The sequence below is a fragment of the Sebastes fasciatus genome, chromosome 9 (genome assembly GCF_043250625.1).
Source record: "Sebastes fasciatus isolate fSebFas1 chromosome 9, fSebFas1.pri, whole genome shotgun sequence".
Lineage (NCBI taxonomy): Eukaryota > Metazoa > Chordata > Actinopteri > Perciformes > Sebastidae > Sebastes > Sebastes fasciatus.
The window spans coordinates 25,574,173-25,597,978 of record NC_133803.1 but is presented as its reverse complement, the minus strand read 5'-3'; the positions used below and the strand labels follow the sequence as shown (position 1 = coordinate 25,597,978).

Genomic DNA, 23,806 nt, shown 5'->3' with positions numbered 1-23,806 from the left:
ACTAAACAGCTTTATTTGGATTTTACCTGGTTTAAAATCAAATGACCAGTTTGTCAGAGTAAAAGAGAAGAATGCTAATATTTTACGTGAAACGAAAACGTTGCAAAGTATTCACACACATTATTAAAAGGCAAGCTGAGTCCTATTCTAACTTAGTGATGAAAGAACTAAGGCTGCAGCTAACGATTACTGTCATTGTCGATTAATCGATAAGTTGTTTGGTCTATAAAATGTCAGAAAATGGTGAAAAATGTCAATCAGTGTTTCCCAAAGCCCAAGATGACGTCCTCAAATGTCTTGTTACGTCCACAACTCAAAGATATTCAGTTTACTGTCATAGAGGATTAAAGAAACCAGACAATATTCACAATTAAGAAGCTGGAATCAGAGAATTTTGACTTTTTTTTCTTAAAAAAATGACTCAAACCGATTAATCGATTATCAAAATAGTTGCCGATTAATTTAATAGTTGACAACTAATCGATTAATCGTTGGAGCTCTAGAAAGAATATACAGTATATCCCTCTACTTAAAACCCGATACACTGAAGGCTTCAAACTACTTTTAGAGCTTTCACCAACAGTTGAAGGAATAGTTCAACATTTGTGTGCGTGTGTTTCAGAAACCCGTCTCTGTTCCCACATCTCTGCCTGCCCTCCATATCAAAGGGCCAGGAGTCGTCGCCTCCATCTGAAGCAGCTAACACCTCAGATACTTGACTCTGCAACCAGCAGGTCATAAAACACACACATCACTCACACACACACACACACACACACACTATGGGCAGACTAGCGGACTGGCTGGCCTGCAGGGGATGGGAAAGATACACACAAATACACTCACTCACACACACACACACACACACACACACACACACACTATGGGCAGACTAGCGGACTGGCTGGCCTGCAGGGGATGGGAAAGATACACACAAATACACTCACTCACACACACACACACACACACACACACACACACACACACACACACACACACACACACACACACACACACACACACACACACACACACACACACACACACACACACACACACACACACACACACACACACACACACACACACACACACACACACACACACACACACACACACACACACACACACACACTCACAGTGACCTGCATACACACAAACCAAACACACAGTGTTGTTTTTCCATCGGCACAGCATTGCACTATATAGCGATGGTGTCGAATAGCATGCCAGGCTATTCCGTTTCTATTTCCCTGGCGCTCTGACAGCAGAGAGTTAATGTGCTGACCTGAGATATTATGCAGGTCACTAAGCCAAAGGTATCACTACCAGAATACAACTCAAGGTCTCGGCCATGGTGGGCGACCTCCAGGTCTGGAAAGTGAAGCCAATGCTGAAGTGCCTTAACCTTGCATTCTTTCTAATAGCCAGCGACTCCTCTGGTTGCAAAAAGAAGTCTGATTGTATAGAAGTCTATGAGTAAACATTGTAAACATGAGTTTATGGTCTCAATCGCTAGTTTCAAGTCTTCTTCAATACAGCATGATGTTCATTTAGTAAATTATGGTCCCATTTAGAGTCAAATAGACCATAAAGCAGGGGATGCTTTAGGGTCGCTACCACGGCGTTGTCCAGTCTGGGAGTTGTCTGTGTTTTCGTCGTACAACTTTAACCCTTTCAAAGTGTGTTTTCAGTTCATGAAAGTTAATTGGAACATTTTGGTCGCCTAAAAATGTCTTATTCAACGTTCGGTTGTACTTAGCTCCACCCTCTCGTGTCACTTCTGGTTGCAAAAAACCAAGATGGTGCCAGCCAAAAACCAAGATACGTCCTCTTCTTATATACAATCTATGCTCTGCCATGGTGGACAACAACTTTGATTACCACTTTAATCGCGTGTCACTCGAGCTCTTAAAAACGCTTTCCAAAATATGACATGTACCAGAATTCCATTTTGGTGCAAACAGCATTAAAAAATCTCTTTAACATTAACTCGTTATCACACAGTCGTACACTTCGACTTGTTCTCCTGGAGACAGCAGTAAGTGCGTTCATGCAATCCCGATGACTTCATTAAATGCCATACTGTAGCTCTCAGAGTACCAAAACGTCCTCCCAGCTCACTGTCGTGTATTTAAATTTAGAAACATCACTTAAGTTTGAGCTCTCAAAGTAGAAAGATGACATTTTTCCAATTGAAGGGTTTTGTTGTTGTTTTTTTACAGTCAGTGGGATGTCATTTCTTTTTGGGTTTTTCTGTTGTTTTTCATTTACATGAGGAATTCAACTTTTCTGGCCCAGTCACTCATTCATTTCATACAAGCGTATCAATTTACCGCCTCATTTCTTCTGTCTGTGTTGTGTGCTGCATTCCTGCTGTGCGTACGACGCGTGTTAAAATAAAAAAACTAAAAAGGAATTCAGAGCAATTTTCATGAAAGTATGTAATTTTTTTGGAGTGTCCTGGCTGGAGAGTGAAGTCACACAAAAGAACGGAGGCGAACACTCGTTTCCCGCAGCGGAGACGTGTGTCTACAGGAGGAAATGTGCCAGTTTACGGTAAGTAATACACTCTCTCACACACACACAAACTGTAGTCTCCAAATGAGCAATGAATATGGATGGACAAAGGAGGATGCCCCCCACTCAAACACACATAAAGGACACCCACTCTGCAATTATGCCCATTGTGTTCTCTTCCTGTTGTAGAGAAAACCTCTCCATCTTAGTCATGTTGTTGAGCCCCTATCTGATTTTCAGCTGACAGCTTATCTGACCCTGTCTGGCCTTATGTACATAAACACATATAGAACACAAACACACACATTGAACCTGGGATCTACACACTTTCAGGAGTTTTAAATGCGTTTCCTGGACCTTCAGATCATGAAACACTCTGCCTTTAATGGAAAAGTTTGGATTTTACCCGTAAATAAAAAAAAAGAAAACGTCCATTTCAGCCTCTAGCTGAAACAACCCCCATGATGACTCTGCCTTCCCGTCCATGAACAGCGTAGCCACGAGGAGCTGCAGAGACTTTTGAGGAGATGTTTTGCCGTCTCGTGTTATGTTATGAGATACTATCAGTGGCGACAGACACAATAAGGGTGGCTCCCGGAGGAAAGCTGGGAAAATACAGGAAATGAAGTGTTGTGAGGACGGGAAGTCGCACTATGGCTGTTTGTGAGGGGCACTTGAGAGCTGGCAGCTGTCAGTCCTCTGATAGTGTGTGTGGTGCTTCCGTGGGGGATGAGACGGCCATCAGTGTGTGTGTGTGTGTGTGTGTGTGTATACTAGAAAGAAACAGACCTCAGACATGCACCAAACAATGACACATAACCCCACACACACACACACACACACACACACACACACACACACACACTTTTCACTCCTGCGTCCTAACTAGAAGTAGCGCCCTTCATTCCAGGAATGCTCCCCAACCCTTCGCACGAAATGATGTCATCAACCCTCTTTAACATCAACATGTGTTGGTGGTGTTTTTCATGTTTGTGCGTGAGTCTGTTTATACATACTGAGGTCTTACACTGCTTTGGTATGTGTGTGTATCTGAGTGGGTGAGCATGTAAATCCCAAGTAAGTAAATGTGTATATTATGTGTATAACTATGGTTGTGTATCGTGTTGCGCAGGAATATTAGTTAAAGGGCTTTTCCATTGGCAGTTTTAGCGTAATGGCGTAATTTTAGAGTTGTGCCTATGGAGGACAGAATCTGCCAAAATCAAAAATCAATCAATAAATAAATAAACTCGATAAATAAATGTCATTAAATGTAGCAAAAACAATATTAAAAATAAATGTAGCTGTTAATTAATTGATCAAATGTGATATAAATTGATATTCATGTTTTAATTGGCTTTTTTTTTTATCTTTGTATTAATTCCCTGATTTATTTACTATTCTGTTTATTTTTCCCTTTTATTTATTTATTTATTTATGTATTTATTTTCATTCATTTTTAAATATATTTATTTATTTTTGCATTAATTTTTTTATTTATTTATCTATTTTATATTTATTTTTAAATGTATGTATTTATGCATTTATTTATGCACAATTTGATTTTGGCACGTTCCGTCCTCTACAAGTCTAATAATACTGTGGAGAGGAAGAGAACAAGCAGCAAAAATAATGCGTGACTGAATGAGTGCTTATTCATCGTTTTACAGATGCTCCTTTGTCCACTACACACACAGATGCAGATCCTGCTGTGCTGGGCTGACGTGCCGAATCAAACCGAGTCGAGCCAAGCCAGCACAAACCCACAAATCCCTATTAGTGTGTAATAACTGTGTGTGTGTGTGTTTGTACCTGTGCTGAGCAGAGGTGCTGGTACATTAGCGATGAAGTCAGAGGCTGAATCTCTGACATCCTGGTCTTCATCCTGCAGCAGCGTGAACAGACTCCTCCACAGAGACACAGTAGTGGACAGACCTGACAAACAAAACACACAGATTATAACTTGAGGCCAGAAAAATAAAAGATTTTTGAAAGATTTTTATTCTTTGCAACACATTTCTGTCCAAATCAAAGTATTTATCTCGACTCTTGACGAGAGGAAAACATTTTATCAAGTGGTTCCATGACTGAGACTCACCCAGTGGCAGATGGCGGCTGGTCAGCACAGTGGCCGTACAGTTGACCAACACCTTGGCGGCCATTAGCTTCACCTCCCCCGGCTGCTCCACGCTGGAGCACGAGCACACCAGCGCCCCCCATTGATCTAAACAAGCCACTGCACTCGCATCCTAGATGATGGGTTAATCGGAAAAATACACTCAGGTAAAAGATTTACAGAGACATTTTTAGTTTATCAGTTCCTTCAGTGATGTTACATCAGCCCCACAGAACGATCTGGACGAGCATCCAGTATCTTCCAGAGGTGATTGGTCTACATCTGGTGCCTGAAATCTGCATTTGTTTTGTTTGTTCACTTTTTAAAATTATTTCTCACCCTTCTGTAAGCTTATAAGTATAATAAAAAACTCAGATGGTTCTCTCAGTATTCTTATTATGGTCACATGTGATGATTTCTTGTTAAGAAACCATCTTATAAGGTTTCTGATCCTGAATTGATGCTTTTTTTTTTTTTTAAATCTCCACTCACAAGAAGGAAAATTGGCTTACATGACCACTGGCTACAATGGTTGTTTGGTTTTAATGTTTAATAGTCAATGATTTTTAAAAACATTTACAGTCAAGTAGGGATGCACAATATGGATTTTCTCCAGCTGATACCAATAACCGATTATTACCTGCATCTCATGGCTGATAAGATAACCAATAATGTTATTTTTGCTTGTTCATAACCGCTAGTTTATGCACACCTGAAGGTAAGAAAGGCTAAGATGTTCAAATGTTCCATTATTTTTTCTGGTAAAGTGAATCAAAAAAACTTGTATCGCAAATTGCAATCATGTTGTCTTCCTCTGAAACTGTGAAGAGGCTCTCTAGTCACCGTGCTGTGCTTGTTCTTCTTCTCTGTATTTACTGGCGGTTCGCAAACCAACTTTAAAAGGTGCAACGCCGCGTCAGGGCTCTTTCACCAGACAGAAAAAACAAGGAAATGGAGAAGGAGGAGAGTGTGGCTGCATCTTGCCATGTTGTACAATCATGTCTCTTTCATCCGTCACAGCTAAAAGGGATTACTTAGGGACTGTTTTGACAGTAAGTTTTCAGGAGGGAGCAGGCGTTTTGGAGTCACACAGTTGCCTTCCTTTTCAAGGATTTATATTGGTATTGGCTTGTTGCATGCCATGGTGCACAGAGATCAGGGCACAATATATAATTTAAGACTCAGAAAACACAATCCTGATATTCATCATGCATCCCTACAGTCAATTGAATTATCAAAATTGAAAATTGAAGTGTGATAACAGAACTACACGAGTGAAAAAGTGGCAACTTTCCTCGTAGCGAGGTCAGTAAGCTGTTTATGCTAACTAAGCTACCAGAAACAGTTAAAACAAAACATCATTTGACTGATGGGTAGTAACAACCAATATCTTCTTCCTGTGCATTTGTGAATTGTTATTTTAACCAAAGGTTGCCAACACTTTTCCTACGGCTTTTCTATGAGATTATTAGCACATAGTGGGTCTTTACCTGAGGGTTAGAGTTCACCAGTTGAACCACCAGTTGAGAGACCAGCGTCAGGGCAGCACAGTGGAGCTCCACACTGAAACACAACATCATAACACACCTGATACCAGATTCCACATGTCCAAGAATAACTTGGTTAGTTTATTTTTAATGTTTGTCATTGGGGTTATACATTGGTAAACAAAAATGACTTTCACTTTCACATTGGTGGATCCACTTCACTCTTTGTCCAATACAATGGAAGTGAGAATCCATTTGGGTTGCTTAGAAGAACAATCAATGAGTGTTTTTTTTTTTATTTAATCCTTTAATTTTAGATGTTAGTGCAGTGTGAAGGTCTGAAAATGATAATGTGCTCCTCAGGTCGTTCTGTGGAAACCGTTACGCACACACTCCCAACACCGTCAACTACACACACATCACTCAACTGTATTGACTTACAATCCACAAAAGAAGTGTGCTGGTACTCACCACTACATTATGGATCACAATAGACCGAGTGCCATTCAATCACAAGGTGGACAAGGGCAGCAAGCAACCCAATCTCACCCCTCCCCGGCTCTAATCATAACCCTGGGGCCGCTCCAGAGGGAAAGTGGATCTGCGGGTCCAGAGATTGTGGCCAGGGAAAGGCTTTGCAGGGCTAAAAGCCTTTGTAATCCAATCCTTATTCAAGCCTGTATTCTCTTGTCGGGGTGAGAACAGTACAGCGGTGGTTTGTCAAGGAAGGTGTGTGTCAATGCGTGTCAAAGGGTTTACAGTGTACGCACACACACACACACACACACACACACACACTGCTGGAATCAGTTTGTGGTGAGAGGAGGGCCAGCGTCGCTCATAAACTCTCACAAAAATAATGGTTTCAGCCTGACAGGTGTGAATAATCTAATGACGCTCTAATGACGGCCTTTCAGAGAACAAATATCAGCTTTCATATACGTTTTTTTTATTTTTAAAAACTACCAGTCTCTGATGATGGTGGACAATTCGATTGCCTAAATACTGCAATGACACACGAGCAACCACGCAAACACCCGCGCAGAAAGGGGCCATTAGTAAACTCCAGGTGTGCCCTGGTGCAGGTCTGAGGTGCAGCCAGTGAACCGGTGTGTCCCTCCTCCATGGACTCTGGCTCTGAATGGAGGTTTGACAGCCAGCCTGCCAACGCCGCGTCAGGGCTCTTTCACCAGCCAGAAAAAACAGGGAAATGGAGAAGGAGGAGAGTGTGGCTGCATCTTGCCATGTTGTACAATCATGTCTCTTTCATCCATCACAGCTAAAAGATGGACTGGGATTACTTAGGGACTGTTTTGACAGCAAGTTTTCAGGAGGGAGCAGGCGTTTTGGAGTCACACAGTTGCCTTCCTTTTTCCAGCATTTATATTGGTATTGGCCTGTTGCATGCCGTGGTGCACAGAGATCAGGGCACAATATATAATTTAAGACCCAGAATACACAATCCAAATGTTTACTGGACACAAATACATGCAGGAACATAATTAAAATGATTTAAAAAATGAAAAACATTGTATTTCCAAAGCAGTCTCACTTCTTATGGATTTTTTTAGCCATTTTACTGGCGTGGCTGTCGAGATAGTAATGCCTCAACGATGTTTGGATGGATTGCCATGAAGTTTGGTAAAGATATCCATGGTCCTTAACTTGTCATCTAGCGCCATCATCACCACCAACATTTTAAAAATTTGTCCAAAACTTTGGTTTATGACTTAATACCTGCACAACTAATGACATTCTCATCAACATCAGCTGAACTTTGTGTTTAGAGCTAATTAGCACGTTTGCATGCTAACATTTCTTGCCATCTCTCCACTGTCAGTATTCTAATGAAGGCATAAAATATGCCCCAGAAAAGGGTTAAAAATGTGGCAACAATTAAAAAAAAATTAAAGGAACAGTGTGTAGTATCTGGTGGTATATAGCAGTGAGGCTGCGGATTACAACTTCTTTCCTGTGCCAAGCGTTTTGGAGAGCTACGGTGGCCGACGCGACAATGCGAATGGCCCTCTTTAGAGCCTGTTGTTCTAAGAGTTGAGTGCTTAAAGTGTGTGTTTTTCACATGGGAAGTGAGTGGTGAAGCAAGAGAGGCGGGCGAGTAACATAAGCGACTCCGGCCCAAGCAGGAAAAGTTAACAGAGTTTCATTTGTCCGTTCTGGGCTACTGTAGAAACTTGGCGGTGCAACATGACGTGAAGAGGACACGCTCCCTATGTAGATATAAACGACTCATTTTAAGGTAAACATGATTCCAGGTGATTATAAACTAATGAAAACACACATATTAATATTATATTCCATTTCTGCCAATAGATCCCCCTAAATGTTACACACTGGTTTTTTAAATAGAAATGCTGAAGTGGCTTCAATTTTCATGACACATTTGAAAAACAGTTTTGTAGGAGCTGTGAATTGTTATATGTCACTGAATCACTGTATGCTTTAAGCACTTATTCCTGACTGTGACTTCAGGTATCATACTTTTTTTATCCTATTCTTTGAAATAGATATTGGTTAGCACTGTGAGTCAAGGTTCCTTAAAGGGGCAAAGTGTAAGATATGGCCAGAACGTTATGTCAAAGACGTCTATGTATTGTGTTGCAGAGATATCTACTGAAATGAGCATGCTAACCAGCTATCCCCGGCCCGTCCTGTCTTGTAATACCACTTGTACCTCGAGGGGAGGTACTAGTGTCCAGTCTGCCCTCAGTCCAACATGAGAGGACCAAGAAGTAGAGTTGCCCCGAGGGCTTGTCAATCATGTTGCATTTGATAGTTTGTTTCTTGTTTGTTTTTCGTTTCGTCCTCTCCTTCACTGCACTAATATGTAAAATGAAAGGGTTGGTTCACCCAAAAAGCACCCCAAATGAAGTTCTATTTACCTCGAATTACAAATTAGAAAAGATTATTTGTACATGTCTGTGTGTCTTCTCTGACCTGTGAGCAGAGTTCTGAGCCAGAGCAAGAAGGTGCAGCAGGACCTCCTCCTGGGATGAAACCTTATCTCCATCCCTCCATCCGAGCTCACCGCTGGAGCTCAACGCACACAACACGGAGAGGACCTGAGAGGAGGAAGGACAAAGAGATGGTCAAAGGAAATCAGATATTAATGTAGTCACACACTGAGAGCTGCTGGTGAGGGAAGTTGCTCAGGGCCATCCATCAACACAGCTTTGGTGTCCTCTCTGCAGTGCGGCTGGCAAGTTGCCCCAAGGGTATTTTTACCACACCGGTCAGATCCTCCCTACGCACACCCTAACCACGGGTACACAGCTGCCTCGCTCTCCCTTTCACACACACTGCACACAAATACACACATGAATATGGATGAGATGCACAAAGATGTGCAGGATCGCTGGCAAGCTTTCATCCATATCTCCCTCTTTCATTCAGACAGTAACAAGTTCCTCGTCCTTTAGAATCCATTCAGCTTAACCTCGCTGCTTCCCCCCTCCTCTCCATCCTTCCCATGCTGTTTTCTTTGCACGGTCACTCCTCCAGAGAGGGAGGCAGCTGACCGAGTCAGAGGAGGGAAAAAAGACTGGTTTTCCTCGGCGTGAGACCCGTTAAAAACACACATCCAGCCGAGAACACATGTTGACATTCCTGCTGCATATCTCACTGATTATTATTTCTTTCTAGGCCCCAACCTGTTATTAGAGCGTTAAAATAAAGCTAGCTTTATAGGATCTGTGTGGGTGGAGAGCAGGGCGAGCGGGCGCATGCAATGTCTGTGTGTAAACATCTGTGTGTATTTGTGCATGTGAGCAGTAAAAAGAGAAGGTAGCGAGGTAGACCTCCTACCTGCCAGGCTGTTCTGACTGACTCTGAATGGTCTGATAGTTCAGTCAATCACAAATTAGTCATTATTGGATTTAAGAAAAAAGTGCCATATTATAGAACATTGGATTTAAAATAACAAGTTTCAAAGACATTTAAACGTGTACGTATATATGTAAATAATTCAACAGCAAAAAAAAGCTAATTGTTGTCATTTAACCATTGAAGGACCAGTGTGTAGGATTTAGCAGTTAGTTTGCAGCCAACTGAATACCTCTCCGCTCATCCCTCCCTTTCCAAGTTTGTCAGAGAACTACGGTGGCCTTCAGGTAACGTAAAAACAAGAAAGGCTCTCTCTAAAACCAGTGTTTGGTTTGTTCGTTCTGGGCTACTGTAGAAACATGGCGGACTCCGTGAAGGACGCACCTAGAAGGTAACCCGCAAGTTGCAAAATCTGATCTGAGATCTGCAAAAACTATCGCAAGACTCGCTGCCTGACGACCTATCCTAACCTTAACTATTCAATATCAATGCCTAAACTTAACCGTCTCACGAGTGTTTCCCCAACTTGCGGGTTCCCTTCTAGACTAAGCTAACTAAATTTTTGTCTGATTCTTACTTTCAGGCGATTATACACTAATGAAAACATAGTTAGGAATATTATATTCCATTTCTGATACTAGATCCCTGAAATCCTACAACTGGTCCTTTAAGTGAATTTTAAAGCTGCACTAACCAATTCTTTAAACAAACAATGGATGATGGTAAATAGTAACAAACCCACAATATCAACCAACTCTGTAGTTTCCCTCGGCTGTATGAAGCCTCTTTAAGCTCTTTGTTTTGGTATTTGGGCCTTTTTTAGCTAAAAAACCTCTGACAAACTGACTGTATGCTACCTGCCCATCACCAAACAGCCCACAGACAAAGCTAACGCTAGAGACTAGCTGATGAACATATTGGAGCATTTAGCATTTAAAGAGAGATATTTTTTCTCAAGAGTTAAACTATTGTGTATAAATAGGCAATTGTTTTCTAAAAGTTTCGCTGTAACAACTTTATAATGTGACATTATGTCAATGTTATGCTTTCAGTTTCCATTAATGCAGCATGCAAATACATCAGCTCAAGAGAGTTAGCCTATAATTAGAACAGCAGTTCATACAACACACAGCTAATGTTGTCCCCATTTGATACTGTTGGAGACAAGTCATTTGGAAATGTTCTAATGCACTGACGAGTAGTGTCCAATGGCCACAGCAGTCCATTACACTTGTGCTGGACAGACATGGTGTAGTCTATTGGCTTTTCTCAACTCCAGTGAGAGTGAATCAATCACTGGACCAGTAATGCCACTCTAAGCCAGTGTAATTATTCATTAAGCCACTGCATTTCTCTCTCTTTATTCTCTCTTAACACAGTTTAAATCCCTGTATGTTTTTCACTGTTCCTCCAGCCGTCTGTCTGCCAGGTATTTCAGCTCCAACGCAGCTGGTCTGACCATCTCTGCTGCTTCTGACTTTAACAACCTGCTTTAATGAGCTCCCGTCTTGCAACACACTTGACTGCCCGCACACTCAAATATACACAGTCACAGGAAAACATGCCAACTCAGGCGTAGACGCGTACAGACTTTCATAGCTGTGACATGCAAATAAACAGTGACGCCCACCCGGCATGAACAGACACACACACAAAAAAAAAACGTTAACAAATATAAAAGCTACCCAGCATGCACAGGGTGCTGTCGAGCCCTTATTCTTTCTGTCTTTTTAACCTTGACGGCCTCAAGGTGTTGCTGCTTTTCACTGGTATTAACTTGGGCCAGAGCAGATCTCACGCCAAACCATGAAAGAGATTTTAAAGAGAAAGGCTGCCAGATGAAGTTTCACTACATGACTTTTATTTAAATGTCAAAACATCATAATGAATCCAAACCCCAAATTGCCTCATACACTATGTGTAAAGAAATAAAAGTATTTTTCTCAGCAGAGTGACCTGATGGTGTCACCTGCTCCTCAAGGCTCCACAGACTAATGCTGCTTTCCACTGCATGCTACGGCACGACTCCAGTCAACTCAACTCAACTCGCTCTTTTTTGGTTTTCGATACCAAAAGTTGTCAATAATGACTATAATTGTTTTATTCACTCAACCCAGATTTTAAAAAATGGCAGCCCGCAAAACTATGTGGTACACTCACGTACAGGACATCGTACACTACGCCGTACACTACCCCGTACACTACGCCGTACACCACACCTTACACCTGGCTGTACACTACGCCGTACACTGCATCTAACACTTGGTCGTACATTAGGTCGTACACTACGGCGTACACTAGGTTGTACACTACATCGTACACTATGCCGTACACTAGGTCATATACTACATTGTACACTACGCCGTACACCACACCTTACACTTGGGCGTACAGTAGGTTGTACAGTAGGTCGTACACTAAGTCTTACACTAGGTCATAAACTACATTGTACACTACGCCGCACACTACGCCGCACACTTTCGTTTCACAGTCATCTGATTCTAAAGCTATATGGTTGATCCTACTTATCTGTTCTTTACTGTTTGGGGAATCAAAATAAAACCAACAAAGCATCTGCAGGTATTTGTATTAGGATGTCCTCACTAATCAAGAGTGTCCCAGTGTGCTCAGATAAACTTCCACGCGCTTACGGTTTTAACAGGCACCTGGGGACTGTTAGCAGTTACCTGAAACACGTCACAAAAGTAGCCACTTGACTACAAATACCTCAAGTGTGAGTATTGGGTCAGACCCTATGTGTCATTTCCTAATTTGATTTTTACTTGAATTAGGATTTTATTTTGTTAGAAGCCTTATATGGTGTTGAATGAGAGTTTTTACATTTGCTTCTTTGAAATATTTTCTACATTTTGAGAATGTGACGAGGCATTCAGGCAACCATCTCTCCTATATGCGTCCTCTAATGCAGCAGATTCCTTTAACACACATGTCTTGAATAACGCCTGAAGATAACGGACTTGTTCAGACTTTGGAAGCATCATCACTGGGCAGACTAGCAGACCAACACTATGTCCTTGGCCTACTACTGCTGCTCCTGTTCCTCTCCCAGAATGCTTCACTGGAGTCCAGGGCGAGCTATGGCAACTGGCCCGTTGGGCTGGCGTGTCCTTGGCGCAGGGGAGGCTCCACTTAACGGGGCCCGACACTTTAAACATTAACGGCTGGCCTGTAAAGCAGCGCCTGGCAAAGAATGCACAACCAAACACATGCATACAAAGAAACAAAAACACAACACGTATAAAAAAACACAAGTCTGCAGCGGCGTGGCAACACACACATACAGTACATACAGCCAGCCAGCCAGTCCCAGCAGCGCTGAGTCATGTCAGCTCTGGAGGAGTGTTAACGACAGGAGTAACAGAGCAGATCTGCTGGCTGCCTGTCCTCGCTTTATGAACACACTGAAATACCACCTCCTGTCCCCAAACAGGAAATAGGCTGCATTTTCCCCTCCAAAACTTGTTAAGAGTGGAAGCCTACCAAACCCCTCATGAGTGTGTGTAAGTGAGTGGGAGAGCGAGCGAGTCAGCTCACTGCCAGCGTGCTTGGCGTGTCCCCCTGCGGCCGATTAGCGTCTCACGCAAGCCTCTGCAAGATGGATTTGGACATTTAATCAATTTGAAGCCAATGTCCCTGCGGTTCAGTGAATCTGTGATGAATAGGAAAAACATATTTTTTGGAAAGGGTTCCTCATTGTGTGATGACAGGACTCCGAAATGATGCTGCTTATGGCCCGTCACACACTCACACACAAGCACGAACAACGGATTATACACACAGACATAAAACAACCACACACATATACAGGCCCTCAAACAAACACACAACAAACACATGCACCTCCTGTAATGTTTTGTGTGTGTGTGTGTGTGTGTGTGTGTGTGTGTGTGTGTGTGTGTGTGGTCTCACCTTGGCCAAACACTGGGGGTGTGTCTCGTGAAGAGCCAGGCTGGTCAGGTTAGACAGGGTGGTCTCGTCCAGCCACTGAGGTCTGCTCTTCTTCTCCTCCTCTTCGTCCTCCTGCAGTCTCCTCAGGACCCCCTCCAGAGCCAGCTCCCTCACCTCGTACTGAGGGCACCGCAGCAGACACTGCAGGAGCTTGCTCGTGAGTCCGGGGCCGCCCCAGAGCTCGGGGATCTCAACGCTGGCGCTGAGGGTCACTCGGGCGAGGCTGAGCAGGTACTGGATGCTGCCGGGTCCCACGGTGGTAGAGGAAGTGTCGGAGGTGACGAGGTCTGAGGTCATCAGGACGGACAGAGCTTCCTGACGGAGGTCACTGACCTCTGAATCTGACAAACACACAAATCTTCATGTTAGCTGACAACGTAGCATGAGAACACACTTTTAGCGTGCTTATTTATACGATATTTCAAGTCAAGTCAAGTAAAGTCAATTTTTGTATAGCCCAAAATCAGAAATTTGCCTCAGGGGGCTTTACAATCTGTACAGGATACGACACCCTCTGTCCTTTACAGTGCGACCCTCTCATTGGATAAGGAAAAACTCCCCCCCCAAAAAAACCTTTTGACAGGGAAAAAAGAAAAAGATAGAAGAAACCTTAGGAAGAGCAACAGAGGAGGGATCCCCCTTCCAGGATAGTTAGACGTGCAATAGATGGATGAAACAGACAGTTTAACTGGAACTACTTAGTAGGTGTACATTATCAGGAATTAATGGACACCCTGCAGCCAATCAGAATCGAGTATTCATCCAGACCATGTTATCCTTGCATTCTTCTGTTGATATCATACTGTGTGTCTTTTAAGTCTTTGGTTTATGTTGATATCATAGAGTATATATTTTACAGTCCACACTCTTTAACGGCGTATGAAATGACCATTAGTATATCAATTACTCACCCCGTGTTACATTGAATTCTCATAGAAAACTGATTTTCTCGCATGCCTCCACGGTGAACAAAGAATCCAAAAACTGAGAAAAGTGTTAATGATTTGAAGTAAATGGGGTCCCTATGATTTATCACATGATTGTCCATAGTTAATCGCGATTAATCGCATATTAATCACACATTATTATCGGTTCAAAATGTACCTTAAAGGGAGATTTGTCTATTAATAATAATTTAATACTCTTATCAACATGGAAGGGAACAAATATGCTTGCTTTATGCAAATGTATGTATATATTTATTATTGTAAATCAATTAACACAAAACACTGACAAATATTGTCCAGAAACCCTCACAGGTACTGCATTTAGCATAAAAACATATGCTCAAATCATGCTGTCAGTGTGCTGACTTGACTATGACTTTCCCCAAACTGCATGTGATTATCATAAAGTGGGCATTTCTGTAAAGGGGAGACTCGTGGGTACCCAGAGAACCCATTTTCTTTCATGTATCTGGAGGTCAGAGGTCAAGGGACCCCTTTGAAAATAGCAATGCAAGTTTTTCCTCGCCCTTCTACGCGACAAGCTAGTATGACATGGTTGGTACCGATGGATTCTTTAAGTTTTGTAGTCTCATATGATGTCAGTGTCTTCACTTTAGCTTTAAAACTGAGTCTTCTACATCCTAAATATCGCAAGTTGCGTTAATGCATTAAAGAAATTAGTGCCGTTAAAACAAATTGGCATCAACACGTTAATAACGCTTTAACTTTGACAGCCCTACTGCCATACATCACACACTGTTCCTTTAACATGTCGGCCTCATGTCTGAATTAGCCCCCGAGTCACCACTGAAATCTCACTAGGTCGGTCGGACGGACGTGTAACATTTCACTAACACTTCCAGCGTGGTTCATGTCTGAGTTGAATGGCGTCTCATTAACGTAATTCTACAGCAGAGCGAGGTCATACGGAGATAATGTTTATTTTGGCCTACTTTCTAGGAAAACTGTAATAAATCCTCCCTGTTTCCACTTAGGATTAATAAAGATTTAGCTCATTTTGACTCTATTATGCCTGGCCATGTACATCTAAAACATTGTAGGAAGTTTATTGAAATATTCCCAGTCTGCGTATCCAGTCCAACCTCTCTACAAGCTAAACAAACACACACACACACACACACAGTCCTTTGTGAAGCAAACAGATGCAGACAACAGGCCAGACTGAAGAAGCCAGCCTCCTCTGTTCCTTTCTATTTTCACTTTTATAGGAAAGGCTGCGTCAGTGTCTGTTTGGAAATGCCCATGGCTGTGCCAACCCAGCCACCTGTGAACATACACCCTTGGGGAGAGTGATGGGCACACAAATAAACACACACACATGCACACACAGGCACGCACTTCCTGTGAAATACAAGTATAATCCAGAGGCAGGGCAACTATAGAGTAACCTAATGCCGTTCTAAAGCTGTGCTCCTCCCTACAGTATTACTCCAAGACTCCACACAGACCACGCTTTGACAGCCAACTCAATTAGTTTAACGCACACACACACACATGCACACACACGCACACGAACACACACACACACACACAAGGAAAGCTTATGAAACCCGGTGCAACTCAATCTGGCCCTGCAGCGGCACTCAAAACGTGGCCTGACAAAAGAGCGGGAAATGCCGCATTCCTCCAGAGATGGGCCGGGTTACCGTGGAGACGGGCCAGGTTACTATGGAACCTGATCCTCAAAGGGGGGTCCGGGGCCAAATAAGCATAGCCTAATGGTTATAATGGGGGGAGGGGGGGGCACAGTAATGACACCGATGATGAAGGGAGAAGAGAGAGAGAGGAGGATGACTGAAGGAGAATGGGAGCGTGTCAAAGAGAAAACGGCTGTCTGTCACGGTGGAGTAGACAGAAACGTGGAGTGAGTGTGAGTGAGAGTGTGTGTGAGTGTGTGTGTGTGTGTGTGTGTGTGTGTGTGTGTGTGTGTGTGTGTGTTTGTCAAAGGGTTGAAGAAACAGCATGCTACCATTAGCTTGTCACACACTGATGCATTCAAATGTAATGTCCTGATTCATACCTCATGATTATGTGTATGTTGCAAAGACACACAAAATCATTACACAGCCCGCTAGAAAAACACTAAAGGAAAGCAAATCACGCAAAGGAGGCCCAAAAAAATACTCTTTCAACTGACTCCAAACGCACTCATTAGGAGAGGGAAGGAAAAAGAAAAGGTAGAACGAAAGAAAACGCAGAGCCAAAAACTGGGAAAAAAAGAGCAAATGAGGGAGGAAGTCAGAGAGTAAGAAAGAGAAAGAGGAAAAACATCATTAGTCAGGATGCAAAGCTGCTTTTTATGATGTCCTTTATTAAAATAGTGTGTGTGGAGGCGGAGGAGGGGAGAAGTCAGGCATTCCCTCAGCGAATGAAAGGCGTTCCTCTGAGGGCCATTTCAATGTGATTTTTCATGCCCGATCATAAACAGCCATTGTTCTCCCACAGCTGTGTTTATTTAAATCTGTGTCTACAACACTTGTGTCTCTTAACGCTGCTTGTGTGCGAACCTGCACCTGGGCCGCGTCCAGACTCCATTAAGTTGTGATTACTGTTCGATATTTCGGGATACTCCGGGATGAGGACTGGCTCAGTGGATTTACAGCGCCAGCAGCAAGACATCGAGATCATTAATAAATGTTCTCAGAGGAGAGTTTACGTGTGCCGGTCTAAATGCTGAGATTTATAAAGTGCTGAAAGTTAAAATGCCATTAAAATGTGGCCCAGACAGTCATGCTCCCCTCAGGATCAACTGTTACATTCTTCACTTTTTGTTATCTAGCGCTGTCATTAGGTCAAGATTTTAGTTTGTCCAATATTTTAGTTTAGCGCTGCAACATTTTTTTTCCCATTATCTCAATTAATCCACAAATCATCATTCAGTAAATAATGCCAGTCCCACTGGTGACATTTTAAAATTACTTGTTTTGTCTTACAAAGGGTTCAAAACATTCAAGAAAACAATAAATCTTCACCAATAATCAAAATAACTGCCAAATTAATTTTCTGTGAATCGACTAATTGACAAATCATTTCAGCTCTGCTTTGGTTCATGACCAAAAACATAACGAACTAATGATATGCCGTTTAATCTCAGCTGTACTTTGTGTTCATTAAGCCCCGTTTCCACCACAGGAACTTTCCCCTGCAACTAGGAACCTTTTGAGGAACTCAAACAGGGAACAGGGACTAGGGTCTAATTGTTTTCCGGGGCCGTTTTACCACACCAAAAGGCCCTGTACAGAAACTCAAACACACACAGCGCCACTGCTTCAACTGTACAGCTTCATTCATCAAACCAGGAAGTACTCCTGTATCGATTTAGGACCATTTTAGGACGAGCATTTGTGTGACGAGCATTTCTCTTTGTTTGATAAAATTAAAACTAAAGTTATATCCGTCGGCTTCCCGACTTTTTTAAAAAAGAAGAAAACTTTTAGTTCCTTGAAAAGTAGTCCCGGCGGGACTAAAATTACCATAAATTTCTCGGTGGAAACTCGGCTTTAGCAAATGTTGGCATGCTATCACACTAAACGTAGATGGTGAACATGGTAAACATTATACCCTCTTAAAGGATAACTTGGGTATTTTCCCACCTTGACCTCTTGATCTGGTCTTTTTGTTATTGTGTCTAACCAAGTCTCGCTCAAGGAGAAGTCTCGTTCTGAAATCTCACGAGAGGGTTAGGTTGCATCCACATTGTCGAAATCTCCTAAATATTCAGTCATGACATTGAAAATCTTTTAGAGAACACAAAGCTACGCTTTCTGTGCTCCAACACAACAAACTCTGACAACACCGGCACTCCTCTCTCCAACTCTCATTCACATTTCCATCGTTGTCTAATGGGGACATCAGCATGATAGCATTTTCACTGTTAGCATGTCGATGTTAGCATTTAGCACAAACTACCAATGCTCCTCAGTACAACCTCACAGAGCTGCTTCAACATGAAAGTGGCTGGAAGTAATTATTATGATTGTTGGTCAAACTTCAATAACAATCATTTAAATCTGATTACTATAACTGAACCCATTTATGATCAAACAGCAAATAATTTGATCAAAGCATTGATATGGTTTTCAGGAACCTGATTTCCCGAATAATCAAAGTTTACATTTTTGTTTGACGGTCACATTCACGTCTAGAGGGATGTGTGGAAACAGGAAACATTGTATTTGGTTCCACAAAGTGAGAGAGAACAGGGAAATCTGGTGTTATTGCTAGCCATACCGCTGAGTACACACACGCACGCACGCACGCACGCACGCACGCACGCACGCACACACACACACACACACACACGCGCACACACACACACACACACACATCAGATCCACTGTATAACCTCCAATCAAAACATGGAAAGAAGTCAGACTTTGGTGGACACATGCCTCATTAAACTAAAACATTCGTCAAGGTCTGTGGTTGTGCTGATTTTCACGGTGCAGTTGTCATGTTTTAGTCAAGAAACTTGAGACTAACCTGGTGTTATTAGCCCGCGTAGACGCCCAGAATGAAAATACTGTAGAGCTGCAGTCTGTACTGATGCAGGCCAAACTTTGAAGTCTATGAAAACAACCCAACAAATGGGATGTAGAAAAAAAATAAAATGAAAATACTCCCCATGAAGTGATGCTTGAGAGAACTAGATCCATATCATCTGTGGGTCATATGTTTAGGGGAGCTAACCTGTGTGAGGGCTTCATGTGTGATGGCCTGTTTTACAGCATAGCTCAAATAACTAAATGTAACATCTGGTTTAAATAAACCTGGTCCAACATTACAGTTGGTGTTTTAGATGGGCACTGAACCATGTTGGGGTGGAGGACGCCGGTCCAGAGAACACTTCGTAAGCCAAACTAAACTGTAAGTTAACAGCCAAGTCCACTCCAAAAACACCAGCACTTTAACACCACGCTTTGAAAGAAGTGTCACTGGGAAACACAGAGGGAAACTCCACGTGTGATGTTTGAACATGTTATATGGTTTAAGGTATTAGAGTTTTAGATTGTACTGATGTACCACAAAAACTAAAGTGTGCTTGGGTGTGTGTGTGTGTGTGTGTGTGTCTGTGTCAGTAAGCTCACTGGTTCTCCATTAGTAGCGTCCGTGGCCCACTAAAAGCTGGCAGTAAAGACGCTTTGCTGTGTCAAGCTTCAACGTTGGCGAGACACTTGCACGTGCTCTCACACGCAAGCACACAGCTGGATTTCACATCAGCTTCCACCTTCATTACCCAAACTGTGAAAAACAAACCCCAGACGCTACGTGTGTGTGTGTGTGTGTCTGACAGTGTTAGAGAGCTGACCTCCTTCTCATGCTGATGGAGCTTTACAATTTGCTGAGGTCCCTCCCTCTAATTACCCTAAAAGCTCTGTCCCTACATATATATTCATGTCTGTTTGCGGGTTGCTCGTTGTCCTGACAGTGATATAAATAACAGCAAGCAAAAAAAAATTTAAAAAAATGACGCCGTCGTCTAGCAGCCACAGTAGCTGCTAGATTCCTAAATTCATGGGGACGTTTTACTACTTTACTGGCCACATTACTGTTGATCGTCTGCCAAAACGTTATGACAAAGGCAGTGCATCTACTGTACAGGAGTGCAAATGGAAAATGTTTTAGCAGATGCCTCCAGCTCTGTTCTCTATTGTGTTAGAACAGTGATTCCCAAATTGTGGTACACGTACCATTGGTGGTACGCGAGCTCCGGTCTGGTGGTTGCAAAAAGACTTAACAACTGCACTCGTTCTGGGCTACTGTAGAAACATGGTGGACTCTGTGAAGAAGAACCGCTCCCTATGTAGATATGAAGGGCTCATTCTAAGCTAACGAAAACACAACGATTCTTAGTTTCAGGTGATTATACACTAATGAAAACATAGTTATGAAGATTATATTCCATTTCTGCCAATAGATGCCCCTAAATCCTACACACTGGACCTTTAAAACCAAAAAAAAAGTTATTTTATTTTATTACAAACAGTTATTGATTACATATACACATCACATTACAACGATGTAAACATTTGTTATTAATCATATAAATATTTTAGAAATCAAATTTGGTTGGATGTGATTTGACGTCTGACATAGCATGAACTAGTAACATTAGCGTTGGCTAAACGCAGTTGGCTTAGGCCTCCTCAGTCACTGATTAAAGCAGAATGAGGGAAATTTTGAAATGACTTTGGCTGATGCTTACATTTTATTTTTAATTTTATTCATTTTTTTGTGTGTGTGTCTGGGTGTGTTTTTGTTTTGTGGGTTTCCGTATGTCTTGTCTCAATTGTCAGTCTTTGGGTAACACTTCATTTTACAGGTCTGCAAATTTCATGGTAATTAGGTGATAATAAGCAAATTTGAATTTCTTTGGGATTACTGCCAAATTACCCCAAAATTTACCTCAAAATCTATCAAAAATGACTTTATTATAAACATTATTTAATAATTATATGCTAAAATATCATATAATGGTTAAAATAGGGCCCTTAGGCTTGAGAACCAAAACTAATAGAAAACACTTCTGATCAGGCACAAATCTCTCCATTGTGTGACTTATTGTCTACACAAATGTAACCTGGTAGCTAAAGTCATGATTCAGGGAGTTTTTTTAAGAAATTTCAAAGAAGTTATTTGCTAATTATTATTTATTTATCAGCAGACATAGAAATAAAGCATATCAATTAACTTTGTATTCTTTTCCTGGAAATGTATTAAATAAATTACCAGCTCTTGGGAAATAGCAGAATATAATTATAAAATAATATTTATAATAAAGTAATTTTTGATACAATTTGAGGTAAATATTGGGGTAATTTGGCAGTAATTCCAAAGAAATTTCAAGTAGGTAATTTGCTAATTATCACCTAATTACCATGAAATTTGCAGACCTATAAAAGTAAGTGTTACCGGTCTTTGTATTGAGTCATTTTATTATGCTGAAAATAAAAATATTTAAAGTGAAATGGCTAAAAGATCCAAAAGACAGCCGAGAGGCAAGTGACAGCGCTGGCCCTGACAGTTCAGACAAACCTTTCAATGCTGAAAGGAGTCGGAGCGCCGCCACTGCTAGCTAGAAAATGAAAATGACGTTATCGGTCTGGGATTTACCGTCAGAGGAACAGAGGAACAGAGAAGGCTGGATAAAGGTGACGTGGTTCTTTCATTGTTAAGTTGTAGGAATCTGAAGTGGGAAGAGGTACCTGGGAAATTTGTGCTAGACTTTCACCTGATGAAAAAAACGTTTTTTTCAGTTTCAGTTTTGCACTGAATTTCTAAGTGGTGGATGTAAGAAACACAATTTCGTTTTTATGTGGAGCATAAAAATGACAAATAAAGGAACCTTGAAATCTTGAATCTTGATGTGTTTTAAAGGCTTGATTTTCATTCACCGACTCCTCTCGTTAACTAGTTTGGAATTTTTTTTTGTGAGGTCGACTAAAGAGTGATGTGTTACCATTCTTAGCTCCATTTGAATAGTATCAGAGTTATGATCATGTAAAGCGGTTCAGCACCCCCATGTTGGGAACCACGGGGCGTAATGTGTGGACTGGAGTATCCTGTAGTATTTCATAGAAGAAGGAGGAGGAATTGCAGCGGTTGGTGCATAATTCCCCAAAAAGAAATCACAAAGTTAAATGTGGGCTGCCCAGGATCAACATCAATCTCATGAGCTCAAGTTGCTAGAAGCCTAATTATGGGAACACACTTTTTTGTGTACAAAGACAGATTGAACTTAAAGGATAGGTTTGGATATTTTCAAGTCTATCTTAATACAACACCCACATGCCGTACATATATATACGCTGAGAGCGTTACAGCACCATTACCACGATGGAGATACCAACTTTTGATTTTTTTTTAGACTGTTGTTATCCTCATGTTAACTGCCCTGTGGGGTTTTATTGTAAACACATCTATATTTACATTCACCAAAACAAATTAGTATCCTGGAGGCCTAACAACTATAGTAAATACATTTTTTCACATAAAGCATACCATTGTTAAGAAATATTTTAAGTACTACTTTGTTTACATCCATGTTTCTTTATCGCCGTGAAATGTCAATTAGTGGAAAAGCGTGAAACCCTCAGAGGAAATGTGTACCAAGTCGCCTTGGGTACACTTATTGGCATCCTTGTGCATTCATGAAAAACAAACAAAACAGGGACCCATTCGTACAAACACTGCTCCATAGTGCTTTAAAGGTCCCATATTATGCTAATTTTCAGGTTCATACTTATATCTTATGTTTCTACTAGAACATGTTTACATGCATTAATGTTAACAACTTTATTTTAAACCTGCTTTATAATAAAAAACATGACACGTTTTACTGTATGGCTCTTTTAAGCTAAACTTCAGAATGCTTCTTTAAACAGAACAAGGACTGTGGCCCCATTTCTTACAGTGTAGTCACGCTACGAAGGGATCTCTTCATGACAATTATGAAGAGGTGGAATGATTACAGCAACCAATAACTCTCTCGACTTACATATGGCTTCTGTGTAACCATATCTCTCCTTTAAAGCAGTGGTTCCCAACCTATTTTCTTTAAAACCCCCCTACTTGTGTCTATGAAAAACTGAGCCCCGAAATAGAATTATAATTTTTTTTTTAATTGTGGTTAAATAAATGTCATTTATGGTGTTGTTAAATTGCTGCTAGACCGCCCAGTTAATACAGGTGCGTAAAGTGAAATAGGTTTTTCATCGCAGCGAAAATGTTGTTTTTGAAAGGCTAAAAGCCAACAAATATGGACTGAAACTGAATATTTTGTTAGATTTTGCTACTAAGTAACAAAAAAAAGTTTTATATCCAAACTTTTGAATAAATTATCCAGTAAGTATGTTATTATGACTTTAGTTATATATGTGCAAATCAAATTTTGACAACCTCAGAGC

At 41.5% G+C, this 23,806-nt stretch overlaps 1 protein-coding gene across 1 annotated transcript in view; it reads right to left on the bottom strand.

Annotated features, from left to right (window-relative positions):
• thada (THADA armadillo repeat containing) overlaps positions 1-23,806 on the bottom strand; it is a 109,348-nt gene that overhangs the window by 9,564 nt on the left and 75,978 nt on the right. The window contains exons 32-36 of the mRNA XM_074646919.1: positions 13,894-14,273; positions 9,079-9,203; positions 6,127-6,199; positions 4,619-4,769; positions 4,333-4,455 (exon numbers count right to left, since the gene is read on the bottom strand). Of these exons, the coding sequence (XP_074503020.1) occupies positions 4,333-4,455; positions 4,619-4,769; positions 6,127-6,199; positions 9,079-9,203; positions 13,894-14,273 (852 nt within the window). The remainder of the gene's footprint in view (positions 1-4,332; positions 4,456-4,618; positions 4,770-6,126; positions 6,200-9,078; positions 9,204-13,893; positions 14,274-23,806) is intronic.